Below are 17,313 nucleotides of genomic sequence, written 5' to 3' on the forward strand. Positions count from 1 at the left end.
GGTGCTAAACCGTGGACTCATTTCACTGGCATATCACCTTCATTTCATTCAGACGCTAAATGTTGATACAGTGTCATAACATAAGCCACTACAATAACAAAAATAAATGTTTCAAGATGGTATGAATGGGATATTTGTAAATGCTACCATCCTGGACAACGACTTCACACAAGAAGTCTTGGGACTGTGGTTGTTTGATGAAAACCACTCCTATAACATAGGCCTATGTGTTTTTTTTCCCCCTAACAACTAATTCGATGTTAATAGCGTGTGGGACAATATCAGGGATAATATCAAAATTGCAGCTGAGCAGAGCATAGGTTATTATGAAACTAAGAAAAAGAAACCGTGGTTTGATGAAGATTGTTGCATGGTATGAGAAAGAAGGAAACAGGCAAAATTGAAATTCTTACAGGATCCAGTTGAGGAGAAGAGAGATCATTATTTCAATGAAAGACGGGAAGCAAGTCGTACACTTAGGAATAAAAAGAGAGGTTACTTGAAGGAAAAACTGAATGAGGTAGAAACAAATAGTAAGAATAAAAACATTCGAGATTTATATAAGGGTATAAAGGAATTTAAGAACGGATATCAGCCAAGGGTAAACGTGATCAAGGATGAGAATGGTGACTTGCTTGCAGACTCTCCATCAATCCTAAACAGATGGAAAAACTATTTTGCGCAACTACTAAATGTACATAGGCCAAATGGAAATGATAGGGACGAAATTGAAATACAAACTGCTGAGCCATTTATACCCGAACCCACGCTTTCAGAAGTCGAAATTGCGATAGAAAATCTGAAAAAGTACAAGTCTCCAGGTATCGATCATATTCCAGCAGAATTAATACAAGAGGGTGAAAGGGCATTATATAGCGAAATTTATAAACTTGTAGTTGCTATTTGGGAAAAGGAAATTGTACCAGAACAATGGAAGGAGTCCATAATTGTACCTATTTTTTAAAAGGGGGACAAAACCAACTGTGGTAACTTTCGAGGAATATCACTTTTGTTGACGTCATACAAAATTTTGTCCAATATTCTTTTGAGAAGATTGACTCCGTACGTAGATGAAATTATTGGGGATCATCAGTGCGGTTTTCGGCGTAATAGATCGACTATTCATCAGATTTTTTGTATTCGACAGATAATGGAAAAAAATGGGAGTATAAGGGTACAGTACATCAGTTATTCATAGATTTCAAAAAGGCATATGACTCGGTTAAGAGGGAAGTATTATATGATATTATTATTGAATTTGGTATTCCCAAGAAACTAGTTCGATTAATTAAAATGTGTCTAAGTGAAACATACAGCAGAGTCCGTATAGGTCAGTTTATATCTGATGCTTTTCCAATTCACTGCGGGCTAAAGTAAGGAGATGCACTACACCTTTACTTTTTAACTTCACTCTAGAATATGCCATTAGGAAAGTTCAGGATAACAGAGAAAGTTTGGAATTGAATGGGATACAGCAGCTTCTTGTCTACGCGGATGACGTTAATATGTTAGGAGAAAATCCTCAAACGATTACGGAAAACACGGAAATTTTACTTGAAGCAAGTAAAGCGATAGGTTTGGAAGTATATCCCGAAAAGATGAAGTATATGATTATGTCTCGTGACCAGAATATTGTACGAAGTGGAACCATAAATAGGGGATTTATCCTTCGAAGAGATGGAAAAATTCAAATACCTTGGAGCAACAGTAACAAATATAAATGACACTCGGGAGGAAATTAAACGCAGAATATATCTGGAAAGTGCGTGTTATTATTCGGTTGAGAATCTTTTGTCATCTACTCTGCTGTCAAAAAATCTGAAAGTTAGAATTTATAAAACAGTTATATTACTGGTTGCTCCGTATGGTTGTGGAACTGGACTCTCACTTTGAGAGACGAACAGAGATTAAGGTTGTTCGAGAATAAGGTTCTTAGGAAAATATTTGATGCTAAGAGGGGTGAAGTTACATGAGAATGGAGAAAGTTACACAACGCAGAACTGCACGCATTGTATTCTTCACCTGACATAATTAGGAACATTAAATCCAGACGTTTGAGATGGGCAGGGCATGTGGCACATATGGGGGAATCCAGAAATGCATATAGAGTGTTAGTTAGGAGGCCGGAGGGAAAAAGACCTTTGGGGAGTCCGAGACGTAGATGGGAAGATAATATTAAAATGGATTTGAGGGAGATGGGATATGATGATAAAGACTGTATGAATTTTGCACAGGATAGGGACCAATGGCGGGCTTATGTGAGGGGCGCAATGAACCTGTCGATTCCTTAAAAGCCATTTGTAAGTAAGTAAGTAACAACTAATTCAGTAGATGGCCGATACAATGCGCTCGCCATATGCTTCATTTCTCAAATTTGTATTTTTTGGACTACGGTTCTTTTTCAAAAAATCCTCCAATTAAAAAATTAAGTGTGTGCCAGTCCTATGGCTAAATGTGCAGCACAACTATCTTAATGTGCTTACATCACTGTGATTTGAGACTGGTTTGCGCTTGATACGCAAATCTTTCTGACCGTCAGGAAATGGTTTGATGACAGTTTGATATGCTGCAAGAAAACGGGACTTTTAATGAGCAAGTAGTCAGAGTTTGAAGTCATCACTACACGAACAGTAAATAAAGTCGATGTGCGCATGCTCCCGTTTGAACTGCTGCAGAATGCAGGTTTTAAGCGGTTCATTCTGAGCATTCGAGAGCATAAAATGTTCCTAATTAAATTGGTTGGCTGAAAGTGATAACAATCCTTACCACAGCGTCTTCTGAAAGGTCTTTGGAAGGTCTCATATTTGTGGATTTACGACACATAAAAGAACACATTTTACGAATGAGAGATCCGTAACGAAATTTTACCTACTACTTCCCAGCTACGTCAAATGTAAGTGTATTCGTTATCATCTTTGCCTGCTAACGTATCAGAAAGGTATTAATTGCGAATTCCAGATTATTTAGCTTAGAAATGGATTTCGTTACTGCCAGATTAGTAGGACTTAACAAAGGGATTTCATTGCATTAGGATGCCTTGCAGTCAAAAGAAGCAAGGAAAATTATTTTATCATCCAAGAATATTACAAAATATTCAGAGAGAATTAACAAATCTGTTGGAATTTTTGTCAGAAAAACTGCTTGTGATATGCAAAGAAGATGTGTACTCAGAGGCGAATCTAGCTACTTGGTGCCTCTTACTTACTTACAAATGGCTTTTAAGGAACCCGAAGGTTCATTGCCGCCCTCACATGAGCCCGCCATCGGTCCCTAGCCTGTGCAAGATTAATCCAGTCTCTATCATCATATCCCACCTCCCTAAAATCCATTTTAATATTATCCTCCCATCTACGTCTCGGGCTCCCCAAAGGTCTTTTTCCTTCGGTCTCCCAACTAACACTCTATATGCATTTCTGGATTCGCCCATACTTGCTACATGCCCTGCCCATCGCAAATGTCTGGATTTAATGTTCCTAATTATGTCAGGTGAAGAATACAATGTGTGCAGTTCTGCGTTGTGTAACTTTCTCCATTCTCCTGTAACTTCATCCCTCTTAGCCCCAAATATTTTCCTAAACACCTTATTCTCAAACACCCTTAACCTATGTTCCTCTCTCAGAGTGAGAGTCCAAGTTTCACAACCATACAGAACAACCGGTAATATAACTGTTTTATAAAGTCTAACTTTCAGATTTTTTGACAGCAGACTAGATGATAAAAGCTCCTCAACAGAATAATAACATGCATTTCCCATATTTATTCCGCGTTTAATTTCCTCCTGAGTGTCATTTATATTTGTTACTGTTGCTCCAAGATTTTTTTAATTTTTCCACCCCTTCGAAGGATAAATCTCCAATTTTTATATTTCCATTTCGTACAATATTCTGGTCACGAGACATAATCATATACTTTGTCTTTTCGGGATTTACTGCCAAACCGATCGCTTTACTTGCTTCAAGTAAAATTTCCGTGTTTTCCCTAATCATTTGTGGATTTTCTCCTAACATATTCACTTCAACCGCATAGACAAGGAGCTGATGTAACCCATTCAATTCCAAACCCTGCCTGTTGTCCTGAACTTTCCTAATGACATATTCTAAAGCGAAGCTAAAAAGTAAAAGTGATAGTGCATCTCCCTGCTTGGTGCCACTAGGCAAAGAAAATACTTTCGCCCCTTATTTTGACATGAAAGTACCACCAAATAACCACCATCAACAATACCGCAATTGAATAATAATAATAATAATAATAATAATAATAATAATAATAATAATAATAATAATAATAATAAGAAGAAGAAGAAGAAGAAGAAGAAGACAGTAGGAGGAAGAAGAATAAAGTGCATAAGATTTGCTGATGATATGTTAGCAGAAGAGGAAATGATACTGAAGGATATGCTCCTAGAGCTAAATGACAGCTTTGAGCAGTATGGGATGAAGATAAATGCGAGTAAGGCAAAGAATATGGTCATAGGAAAAAAATACAGAAGATAAACTTGCGAATTCTAAATGAGGCAGTAGAGCAAAAAATGAAGCTGTGTTGGAAAGAGTGGGTGAAGAATGAATGATGCTGAAACTGATGAGGAAGAGGAAAAGGAATTGGTTGGGTGACTGGCTGAGAAGAAACTGCCTACTGAAAGGTGAACGGGAGAAGAGTTGGTTGAAGAAGATATCAGATATAAATGGATCATATGAGGAAACAAAGAAGAAGGCAGAAAATAGGAAAGATTGGAGAAAGCTGGGTTTGCAGTGAAAGATCTGCCCTTGGGCAAAACACTAAATGAATGAATGAATAATAATAATAATAATAATAATAATAATAATAATAATAATAATAATAATAATAATAATAAATAGATGCATATTGAACTCTTCAAAGTCAAGTGAGGCAATGAGTGGTCTACGGCATGGTTTCTTTGCTGCAAATTCGTCGATCACATCTTCATGGTCTAGTTTTAGTTGCTGTGTAATGTCAGAATTCATGGAGAGAACGGCAAGACTGTTGACTCGATCTTGCGACATGGGTGATCATAAATAATTCTCGAGTCTTTTGAGGATGAGAAAGAGCCAAACAATAATTGGTTGCAGCGGTTGACAAGAATATCTGTAATGCAATTTCTAAATTAGGAAACAGTTCTTGAATGTGGTTTTGAAGCAACACTTTAGACAATGTACATAAGGATGACACTTTTATTTCGTTGTTCTTAATATAGCATATTTTTTAAAATGAATAATTTCATCAATCAAAAATTCTTTCAAGCCGTCTTTGTAACACTTTTGCAGTCTTCTAGCATTAATAGTTCAGTGTTGTTTCGTCTAGGCAAATTACTTAGAATCTCAAATTTGCTATAAAACTCTTCCAGTCCTTTTTCTCAGATATTAATTTGTCTATAATAACCAGAAATGTTTTTAAGGTTATCACGTGAGACATGGTGAGAGGGCATAACATTGAAAAAGTGCTATGATCACACTGTGACACTATTATTGAAAAACTGCCCTTTTTTCCTTTTTTCCGTTGACAGACCGTTGATTAAATATGAACTGATTGTTGCCAATGTTATTCATATCTTTTCCACTGTGCGTTTAAGTTGATGTATTCTCTTAAAGAGTTATGAATAAAATTAAAAAATATATTAAAAAAATTAATGTAATAGTAACAGCTTAATGTCCACAACTGTGGAGTAACGGTCAGCGCGTCTGGCCGCGAAACCAGGTGGCCCGGGTTCGAATCCCGGTCGGGGCAAGTTACCTGGTTGAGGTTTTTTCCGGGGTTTTCCCTCAACCCAATACGAGCAAATGCTGGGTAAATTTCGGTGCTGGACCCCGGACTCATTTCACCGGCATTATCACCTTCATATCATTCAGACGCTAAATAACCTAGATGTTGATACAGCGTCGTAAAATAACCAAATAAAATAAAAGTAACAGCTTAAAAACCGCCCCTTCAAATATGCCGCCCTAGGCAGCTGCCTAATCTGCATAGGCCTAAATACGCCCCTGTATGTACTGTCAATTATGTTTCTAGTGACGAAACTACAACCTACGAAATGATCTCCATGAATTTTTCTTACTTCCTTTTTTGACTATTGGAGACAGTCTTTCATAATCGTTTAAATTTTCATCTGGTCTTTGATTTAAATATTTGAAATACACCTCTTTTTATCTCTAATGTTAGATGTTATGTCGTCGTTCCATACAAGTAAACTACGTTTATTTTTGCAGTCTTTCTCTTACCAAGAGCTTCTATTGCTGCTTTTCGTATTACAGTTTTAAGGATTGCCACAGGAAATTTGGAACAAATAAAATAATGAATTTCTACATGTTGTAAATAATACAAGGTCGAGCAGAAACAATTAAATGTTTAAATTTAGCTGCATTCCCTTGTGTCACGTAACAAAACAAATGTGTCGAGTAATTATTACCATTTACTAATAATGAAACATTGGTTGAATGAACATCGGGCTTTTATTGTAAAAGCATTTTGAAGAACAATGACTCGTCTTCATAAATAGTGTCTTTTTAGGAATCATTTTCATATCGGAAGAAATGGGAACGTTCTAATTCATCAGACCTTCCTGAATTAAATTTATGCATTTAGGAGAAATGCATCAGCTGTAGATAAAGAAGCTTTCTGGTCGCCCTAGAACCGAATGTAGTCCAGAAAATGTGGGGAGAGTAAGAGTCTGTTCTACAGCATTTACAAGTCTTGGGTATGTCGGACAGAAGTGTTAGATTCATGTTAGTTTATAATTTACACTTCCATTCATTTAAGTTACAAATTTTACAAAAATTAAATCCCCATGATTAACGTACACGGATGCAGTATTCAGAAATGGTCGCTTTGATGACAAAAAATTGGCCTGCACCATCGCCTGATTTATCAACACCTGATTTCTTCCTATGTAGTTATCTCCAGGGAAAAGTATATCAAGATTGACCTCAGACAATCCAAGATTTGAAAGACAAAATTCGAACCGAAACTCAAGGAATCCCACGGGACATTCTGTAAAGAATGGTGGACATTATTAAGCGCCATGCAGACATTTGTGTCAGTTCTGGTGGAACTCACCAGAGTTAACGTTATCTTCAAGAAAACTAAGGTACCGTAAAATGGGGTCACTTCGCACCTGCAGGGGTAACTTTGCACCATCTATGAAAACATTTTTATATAGATCTAGGGCTGTTTACGTGAACCAAATTTATCTGTTCACCATTTCCACCAACAGATGGTATATGTGTACAGTATTTCTGCACTTTTTGTGGTCACGGAATTTGTTTATGGTATTTCTGTACCTTGACAACAGAACATGTGCATAATTTGATTGAAATATAGATCAAATTAATTACCTTTCATCACACATCTTGTGCACAATCTCAAGATAAGTTATACGTGTATCTGTTCCTTATCCATTTAGACTTCCTAGTTTCGTTTCTGCAGCTGTTTTGCTGGCAAATGGTGTTGCAGAATAATTTTATTTTCTAATCAAGGTGAATTTGAGGCTAAATTGGGGTTACTTTGCACCATAACACAAACTAAGATTTTTTAAATTTTAATTGCAATATTTTGATTTGAGGACCTTCCATGAAGTTTAAAAACGCTTACTATAATTCACACTTTGTATTACAGCTAAATTACTTGAATTTTTCTTTTTATTACATATTACAGTCTTACATGGCCTCTCAGTGCCAAACTCGGTAACAATCTCCAAATATGCCAAAGGAAAATGCTGAGAAGGATACAAATACAAATGACCTGAAAGGGAGCATATGGAATATAAATGGGAGGATGTAATTGGGAGACTTCAAGAAAGTATCAAGAAAGAACTTGACACAAAATAATACGTATAATTTTTACAGTTATTCACGTGCTGTTGCTTAGACTTATCATTCCAAAGAACTGAAAATATATTTGAAACAACATTTTAGAAGAATGTGACCACTTATATTGAAATTTTGTATAGTTTTTTCAAAAATGTTTTGTCCATGTTACTATTTATAGCAGTTTTGAATCTGTGTTTCCAGTTTTTCTGTTCCTGATACAGTATATTTCATTGTTTAACACGTGTATGGTGCAATGTAACACCAGCAGTGGCAAACTTTGCACCACCCCTCTTAAAACTCTGGTGATGATCAAATAAGCACCGAAATAAACTAAAATAATCATAACAAAATCATATCTCTAATGATTAATTGAGTGATTCAGTTAAACTGTGGAATAGACCATAGATAAACAAGAAACAGCAACTTTTGTTATTATAATAGTTTAATTTCCTAGATTCAAAAGTCTTCAGCTTGAAATTTACGCGATACATAGGCCTAGTTGAGCAACAAACACTGACTTATGTTAGTACCAAATTTTCTTTCCTTAGATTTAGAAGTTTATGCGAGACGTATTTTGCTAAATATACACTGTCTTTCATAATTCCACGAAACAATTTAGAAATTCATCACAAATAAACTAAAAAATGGTACATTTTATTGCACAGAAATGTAGTTAAACTCTCCAGTTTTTTTTTTGTCTTTTAATTTACATATTTCACAAATGCTCAATGTGCTCACTCTTCCTGATACGGAAAACATCTAGCTGATAATCCATTTCATCCCACACACGTGTCAGCATATCACGATTGATCAGTGCCACAGCCATGGTGATATGGTCACGAAGTTCCTGAAGGTTAGCGAAGATTGGGGGTACAAAAACATTGTCCTTCACAAATCCCCACCAAAAAAAATCGCAAGGCGTTAGATCCGGTTCCTGGGTGGCCACTGCATTAAGGAGTAGTCTTCTTGTCCACAGTGTCCTATCCAACATTGTGATAAATTTGTGTTGAGATAGCCTCGTACATTATTGTGGAAATGATCCCGAAAGCCGTCTTGTTGAAAAATGTAATTATCACTGTCCCTATTCATCTGTGGCATCACCCAATTTTTCAACATGTCTAAGTAGGTCCTCCCAGTGATGGTGCATTACATAAAGAAAAATGTCTCTTAGCAACTAATTCACTACTACCGGACTCTTACTAGTGGCAAACCAAGGCAACTGTGCTTTTACCTAACAAAACTAATTCAATGCTACTCCTCCTATCAGCAAATCCCGACAACTATGTGGTACAGGCTTTTTCCTAACAAAACTTGGAGAGTTTCTCATTCTATCAGTTTAAGAATTACATTTACCCATTGCTCAGAATTTCTAAAATGTTCCACGCACTTATGAAAGATGGTGTAGACTATTATAATTAAACTGATGCATATTTATTTGTTCCATTTATGTGCCAAAGTGAAATCGTGAAAATTTCATATTGGTATGGTTCATTATTTCACAGTTTCACTTCATGTTTTATATTTTTCCATTTCAATCAGCTTTCAGCTGCAGGAGTTGAGCAGATATGAGTCTTTCGTAATGCATTTGTGTCACTTTGAAAACCGAGCATTTTATAGCGAGTTGGTAATAACGATAAAATAAGAATTTGTATAATGAAAAAATGATGGCATTAGAATAAAGAGACTCTGTGAAAAATTTCTCTTGAACCGTTTTATCCACCACATATTTCAATATACATTTACATAGCTACAAAAATTTCAAAGTAACATATCAAAAGGGAAGAAAACAACTCAAAATTTAAAGTTTTGATAAACCTGCATTTTAAAGCTTGCTGTGAAAAATCCAAGGATCATTGAAATTACTCTAAATTCTGTTAATGACGTTTTATATGTATTATAAGTTTCAAATTAGAGTTGTTAATTTCATTTTTCACAGCAATATGAAGCTCTAAGTAAAGTTTTCTCAAAACTTTAAATTTTGAGTTTTTTCATTTTGAACTGTCTCGTCGATATATCATTAATACAACAACAATGAATAATATAAAAACAGCATTCCTATAAGATGATAATGATTTGATAAAGTTTTCTTTCCATCTAATTTTATGCCTGTTGAGTTGATCTCTTGGGCTGTATTTAAAGCTCGAAACAGATGGCGAATTTTAATGCAACAATGTATGAATTAATGTAAATTAATAAAAAATATTTTAGAGGTCTGAGTTGATAATAGTTTTAATTAACTGATTATAATTACATTTATTGATAACTTTCTCCGGAAAGAAACTGATTAGTTATATTACATATATGGATTTTCCTTGCAGAATACTTACCAGCAGCAACAGCAGAATAACGTTATGAAAGCTTTTTCTGTTGTCAATTTGACTAAATTTTATGCCTTTTCATTTATTTTGTTTAAAAAAGAAACCAACTCTCATTCTGAGGCACTTATCTAACAAAAGAAGTAACAAAATGATAGTGAGATAAATATTAAATTGATTATAAATATTACTAAATGTTACCTGTAGATGGATCCTTGAGGTCTGTAATGGCCTCCACCATATCAAGGGCCATATCACACACCTTTTCTGCATGATTTATTTCTTTCTCTGGTGCACCTGACACCACCATATATGCATCACCTATTGTCTCCACCTGGCGGCGACATAAAAGATCCTGGTCAGGCCTACGATGCGCGAATGCCTAATGTGTCATCGGAAAAGTATGGGAAATGAAAGAAGGGAATGACATACACAAACACACAAAGTGAAGAAGTAAGTAGGATGAAAGGGACAAAGGAAGAAACAAAGGAAAAATAAAATTACTCAAATCAGAGCATGCTAACACAAAATAAAACATAGACACATATTTACATTTTCAAGCAAAGAAAGTTAAGAAGTATGAATACAATATTCTGGGCACATCACTACCTACATACTATCCATATTTTAAAATATTTGTCAATAGTGGTGTAAATATAATCACTGTATTTTTGTTATGCTTTAAAGCGAGTATTGATACTCTTGTAAAAATCATATTCATTATTGTCAAAGAAATTATAATAATTACGGTTTACAGTATCAGAAGACCGAAACGTAGTAATTGCTGGGGATCTAAACCTCCCGAAAATTAACTGGAACGGGATTTCAGGTACAAATTCAGATGCACAGACCCTTGTTAATGAATTGATCTGGCGTAAAGATTTCACGCAGGTAGTAAATGGTCCGACGCGTGACAATGCCCTCTTAGATGTTTACCTACTAAGACCTCTCTCTCTCTTTGTCAACTCTGAAAGTCTTCATAAAATAAGTGATCACAATAGCGTCTTATTAGAAATCTTCTGGGAAAACACAGTAAATCCGAGGTCAAGTCCACTGTCTGTCTGGAATTTTAACAAAGCCGATGTCCATGAATTACAAACGTTTCTACGACAAAAGCATGATGACTTTCTAAGGACTGAAGGAAATATGGAAAATGTGTGGCATAAATTTAAGAGTATAATTTTCGAGGCATTAGTAAAATGTGTACCTTCTAAAATAATTAAGAAAAATCCGGACCCAGAATATTACACTAATTATATTCGCTACTTAAAGAAAAAGACAAGGCGCGCATTTGGCAAACGTAAACGAAGCCATGAGCATTGGGAAAAATATGTCGAATTAATTAAGAAACTTGAGTGTGAAAAAAGGTTAGCTCAGGAAAATTTTCTAAAAACTATTTTAAAAGAAGATGAAAGTAACAATTGGAGACAGTTTTATAATTATGTACGCAGGAGAAAAGGAAAAAACGAAGGAGTAGTGCTTTTACGAAATCAGAACGGAGAAAGTATAACTGATGACAAAGAAAAGGCCGACTTATTAAATTCCTATTTCATTTCGGTTTTCAATAATAATAATAATAATAATAATAATAATAATAATAATAATAATAATAATAATAATAATAATAATCCCGCTGATAGGAGTGGTTGTGTCACAGACCATGAATGTGAACCAAATTCGACTTTCAAAATAACTTCCAAAGGGGTTAGAGAGAGAATAACGAAATTAAAAAATCGGAAATCTCGAGGACCAGATAGTATTGCTACAGAGATTCTTAAATTAGGTTCCGAGGCCATAATTCCATACTTAATGCGTATATTTCATGTTTCCATAAACAATGCAGCTATTCCATGTGACTGGAAATCAGCTATAGTGGTACCTATACATAAAGGTGGAAATAAATTAGATGTCGGAAACTACAGACCGATTAGCCTTACATCTGTCGTATGTAAAGTCATGGAGCATTTGATATCGGATTATATTCGTCATGTTCTAAATGCGAAAGACTGGTTTTACAACCGCCAGCATGGCTTTAGGGAAGGCTTCTCATGTGATAGTCAAATTACGTCGCTGGTTCAGGATCTAGCTGAAGAGGTAGATAGAGGCGGAAGAATCGATGTAGTTGTGATTGATTTTTCGAAAGCATTTGATTTGGTGCCACATGACATATTAATAGATAAGTTAAGTAGGCTAGGAATAGATAAAAGAGTGGTGCGTGGATCCAAGAATTCTTAAACGGTAGAACCCAGAGAGTTAGAGTAGGTCATGAAATATCGGAAATTGGAAATATAAGTTCAGGGGTGCCACAGGGCAGCGTTCTGGGTCCATTACTCTTTATAATATACGTAAATGACCTATGCCAGAATATTACATCAAATATGAGGCTATTTGCAGACGACTGCATTATCTATAGAAAGATTAGAAATAATTCAGATGTAGATGCTATTCAAACAGACTTGAATAAAATTTATAACTGGGCGTTAAAGCATAGGATGAAAATAAATGGTTCTAAAAGTAAATCTATAACATTTTGTAAAACCCGAGAGGAAACTAGTCTTAATTACGAATTCAGTGGTGTTGTAATTCCGCAAGAACAATGTTGTAAATACCTAGGAGTGTATTTAAACTCCAAACTTTCTTGGGGAGAGCATGTTGATAATGTTACGGGTAAAGCATGGAGGGCACTTCACTTTATTATGAGAATCTTGAGAAAGGCTAGCCCCAAATCGAGGGAAATAGCATATCTAACGTTAGTGCGACCGTTAATGGAATACGGAACTACATGTTGGGATCCCTATAGAATATACCAGATAAATTCCTTAGAAAGAATCCAGTATAGGGCAGCGAAATTTGTTAAAGGTAAAAGAGAAGATGGAAACGATACGATAAAAGAACTTAAATGGGAAACTTTGGAAAACAGACGTAGGAAAACTAGAATAACATCATTGTATAGAGCACATCTAGGTCAGAAAGCATGGGTAGACATAACGGCTCGGTTAGAAAAGCCAACGTACTATGGTAGGAACGATCATGATTTTAAAATCAAATGTAGGAAACAGAAAACGGATGTAGGTAAATTCTCATTTTTAAATAGAACTATAAATGATTGGAATGACCTACCTGCAGCGGTCTTTGAGGGCTGTCCTTCCTTAAGGAGATTCAAGAATAATTTAAAAAGTTGTATATAAAGTGAAAATTAAAATTAAGGTGACATTCAACATTTATTTTTTTTTAAGGTGACATGTATTTATCTAGGCTGACGAGTTTACTTCCTTGGTTTGAATTGTAAATTATTTAAAACTAGCGTGTAAGAGGGCCTTAGACTAGAAATGTTTAGTTTAAATGTAGTTCTGTTTATAAGTATGCATAAGGATGTAATTATTTGACTTATTTGAACTGTTGTATCAGTGAAGCGAGGTGAGTCAGTGAAGTTATGGTTTTACAGTGCAGTGAACAGTTCCGATCAGTGATAATTTATATTTATATTTATATTTATGAAATGTGTTCTATAGTGTCAGTGAAATGTGTTACAGAGTGTCAGTGAAATGTGTGCTAAAGTGTCAGTGAAATGCGTCATAGTGCCACTACAGGGAATGAGATGAGAGTAAAGTGAAAGACTATTGAAACTTATGTAGGACCTATAGATAATTATGTAGGTTGTATTGTAAAATTAGGTATTTTATTTTATGTTTTATTATTATTGTGTTAAATTGTATTGTGTATTATTATTGTATTGTGTGTAAAATTGTATATGTGTTGTAAAACTGTATTGTGTATTGTAAATTTTATTGTGTATTGGTTATCATTTTATTGTGTATTGTTAATATTGTATATACCACTGCCACCGGGTGCTTGCCCACTTGCAGTGTAAATACATACATACATACATACATACATACATACATACATACATACATACATACATACATACATACATACATACATACATACATACATACATACATACATACATACATACATACATACATACATACATACATACATACATACATATTCACTTCTGAATCTGAAATATAATAAGAACACAAAGGTTATTGCGTTTGCGGACGATGTAATGTTGGTTATTAAAGGAAGCTGCGCTCTAGAACTAGAAAATTACGCCAATATCGAACTCCAGAAAGTATCAAGCTGGGCTCGAGAAAACAAAATCACCTTCAATGAGCAGAAATCAAAACTGCTAGTAATATCGAAAAGAAGACCAGTGATTGAACGAGATCTCAAGATATACCTCAACAATAAACAGTTACAGCAGACAGAAAGCTTAAAGTACTTGGGCATAATTTTTGACAAAAAATTTAACTTCACACAGCATATAGAATACGTCAGCCAAAAATGCATTAACCTTATTCACGCACTATCCAAATCTGCTAAAATAAACTGGGGCTTAAATAGTGATGTTATGAGAATAATATACAAAGGAGCCATACTGCCGATTTTGACATATGGGGCACCAGTGTGGGTTGAAGCCATCAACAGAAGACACAACAAACTGAAACTACAAAGAGTCCAGAGACTTATAAATATAAAAATAGCAAAGGCCTTTCGAACCACGTCATCCGAAGCACTATGCATCCTAACAAAAAACATACCCATAGGTATAGAAATTCAGAAGCTGGCGACAGCATATGAAAGCACGAAAAGGATCCAGGAGGGAATTAAAATTGACACAGTAGAGCATTACACAACATGGCCGCATCCAGCAGATAAAATCCTGATCAAAGAAAAATCAAGTCATCAAACTTACAAAGTAGATATCTACACCGATGGCAGCAAGGGAGACTCGGGAGTTGGCTCAGGTGTCGCCATATTCATTGATCAAGAATTAGTCCATGAGCTGCAATATAAACTCCACAGGCGGTGCTCGAACAACCAAGCGGAACAGTACGCCATTCTCAAAGCACTAGAACAACTCGAAATACTCCAACAACTAAACGATGTTCGAAAATCAGCAGCCATTCATACCGACAGCAGAATCACACTCGATTCGTTACGAAATTTCAATAACCATCACCACTTGATAGAACATATTAGAAAACAGATAGGAAAGCTGGAAACATTAAACTGGACTATTCACTTCGCATGGGTCAAGGCGCACGTTGGACTTGCGGGGAACGAGCTGGCCGACCACTTGGCAAAGCAGGCAGCACGTAACAACGAGATACCAGTGAGCTTCGACAGGATACCAGTCAGCGACATCATGCGGGAACTTCAGGAAGAAAGTGTGGTTAAGTGGGAAAGTGAGTGGCAAAACACGAAAAATGGTGCAGTGACAAAATCGTTTTTCCCCAGTGTAAAAGAGAGGTTACGCGTTAACATTCCACTGAATGGAAAGGCCACAACTTTTCCAACTGGACATGGAAAAACCGGTGCTTACTTATATAGATTCAAGCTGAGGGACAACCCGTCGTGTACGTGTGGAGCAGAGGAACAGACCGTCGACCACCTCCTTTTCGAGTGCCCGAAATTGGACAAAGAAAGACTAGCGTTCCAGCGGGAAATGTTAAGGAAAACTGGCAAGTGGACTTTCACAAAGCTTAAAATAATGCAAGAACATGCGCATACATTCACAAACTATGTCAATGGTATAAATTTAGACGAGTAAACGTAGGATAATTTAATCTAGGATAGATAAGAGTAGGCAATAGATATAATGAAAGACTCAAATTTTCACAACAGAATAACAGACCTACATACGCTTAGAGAGTGACAGAAACGAGACACAATGTGTTATATTGTAAACTACAGGTAGCAAGGCATGTAGTATTACCTTTATTGTAATGGGACATGCCGTTCAACTAATATTAAAAAAAAAAAAAAAAAAAAAAAAAAATACATACATACATACATACATACATACATACATACATACATACATACATACATACATACATACATACATACATTATATTTCCTGACTTTTCAATAATACACAGAGTTAGTTAAAAGTTCTGCACCATCTAAATAACTTTTGAAGCATGTGGTTCAGTGACATGAAACTTGGTATGTGGGGATAACCATATACTAAGAACTCAATAATGGTATTACAGAGTTTTTTTCTACTTCCAGTTTAACCAGAAGTAACTCCAGCTCTCTTATTTTAACTGGAAAACCCAATATATTTTTTTATTTTTTAATAGTGCTCATTAAGATCTTTTCAAAAAGTACCCACACTTGATACTTCTGTACAAATTTGGTGTCGCTAAGTCAAGGAAACAGAAAAGTGTATTGAATATTAAAATAATAAAATACTCCTTCCTTAACAAAAAAAAAAAGCAATGCCATTAATGTTTGAGGAGAAAAATTCGCTCCGGCACCGGGGATCGAACCCGGGTCCTTGGTTCTACGTACCAAGCTCTCTGACCATTGAGTACGCCGAATTCAATCCATGCACTGGATCGAATCTTCCTCCTTCAGTGTTTCCCTTTGTGGCCTGACTCTACAACTGTCTAGTGTCTAGTGTCAACTGCCATTATACTAGGAGCGCACTCAGTTTAGTGACTTATTTGTCCAGGATTCCGTAGTTATGATGCACTGCTAGCTATGAGAATATTATGGATTTATTAATTTGTCCTACAGACAACTGCGGAATCCCGGCCAAATAAGTCACTCAACTGAGTGCGCTCCTAGTATATTGGCAGTTGACACTAGACATATACGTCAACATATATGCCTAACTTGAAGTCAGGTCACAAAGGGAAACACTGAAGGAGGAAGATTCGATCGGGTGCTGTGGATTGAATTCGGCTTAGCTCAGTGATCAGAGTGCTTGGTACGTAGAACCAAGGACCCAGGTTCGATTCCCGGTGCCGGAGCGAATTTTTCTCCTCAAACATTAATTGTCAACATTACAGAGATTATTCTGTAGGACAAATTAATAAATCTATAAAACAAAGCTAGCTCATCTTCTAAATCTGTGTCCAAACTGGTAGTCCTCAGCTGCTTGACAATGTGCCAGTCGATCATAGAAACCATTTAAGGAATTATTTAACCAGGCTTTAGGAATATCTTGCACTACTTCCATTATTCGATGCTCCAGATCTTCTAAGTTGTTGGGTCTTTCTCGATATACTACTGAATTCAAATTGCCTCACAAAAATTAGTCCAAAGGCGACAAATCTGGGGATCTAGCTGGCCACTCTATGTGACATCTCCTACAA

General features: G+C 35.8%; 1 protein-coding gene across 1 annotated transcript in view; it reads right to left on the reverse strand.

The window, feature by feature from the left end:
- Gyc88E (Guanylyl cyclase at 88E) overlaps nucleotides 1-17,313 on the reverse strand; it is an 810,833-nt gene that overhangs the window by 28,179 nt on the left and 765,341 nt on the right. The window contains exon 13 of the mRNA XM_069840815.1: nucleotides 10,337-10,469. Within this exon, the coding sequence (XP_069696916.1) occupies nucleotides 10,337-10,469 (133 nt within the window). The remainder of the gene's footprint in view (nucleotides 1-10,336; nucleotides 10,470-17,313) is intronic.

The sequence above is a fragment of the Periplaneta americana genome, chromosome 12, assembly GCF_040183065.1.
Source record: "Periplaneta americana isolate PAMFEO1 chromosome 12, P.americana_PAMFEO1_priV1, whole genome shotgun sequence".
Lineage (NCBI taxonomy): Eukaryota > Metazoa > Arthropoda > Insecta > Blattodea > Blattidae > Periplaneta > Periplaneta americana.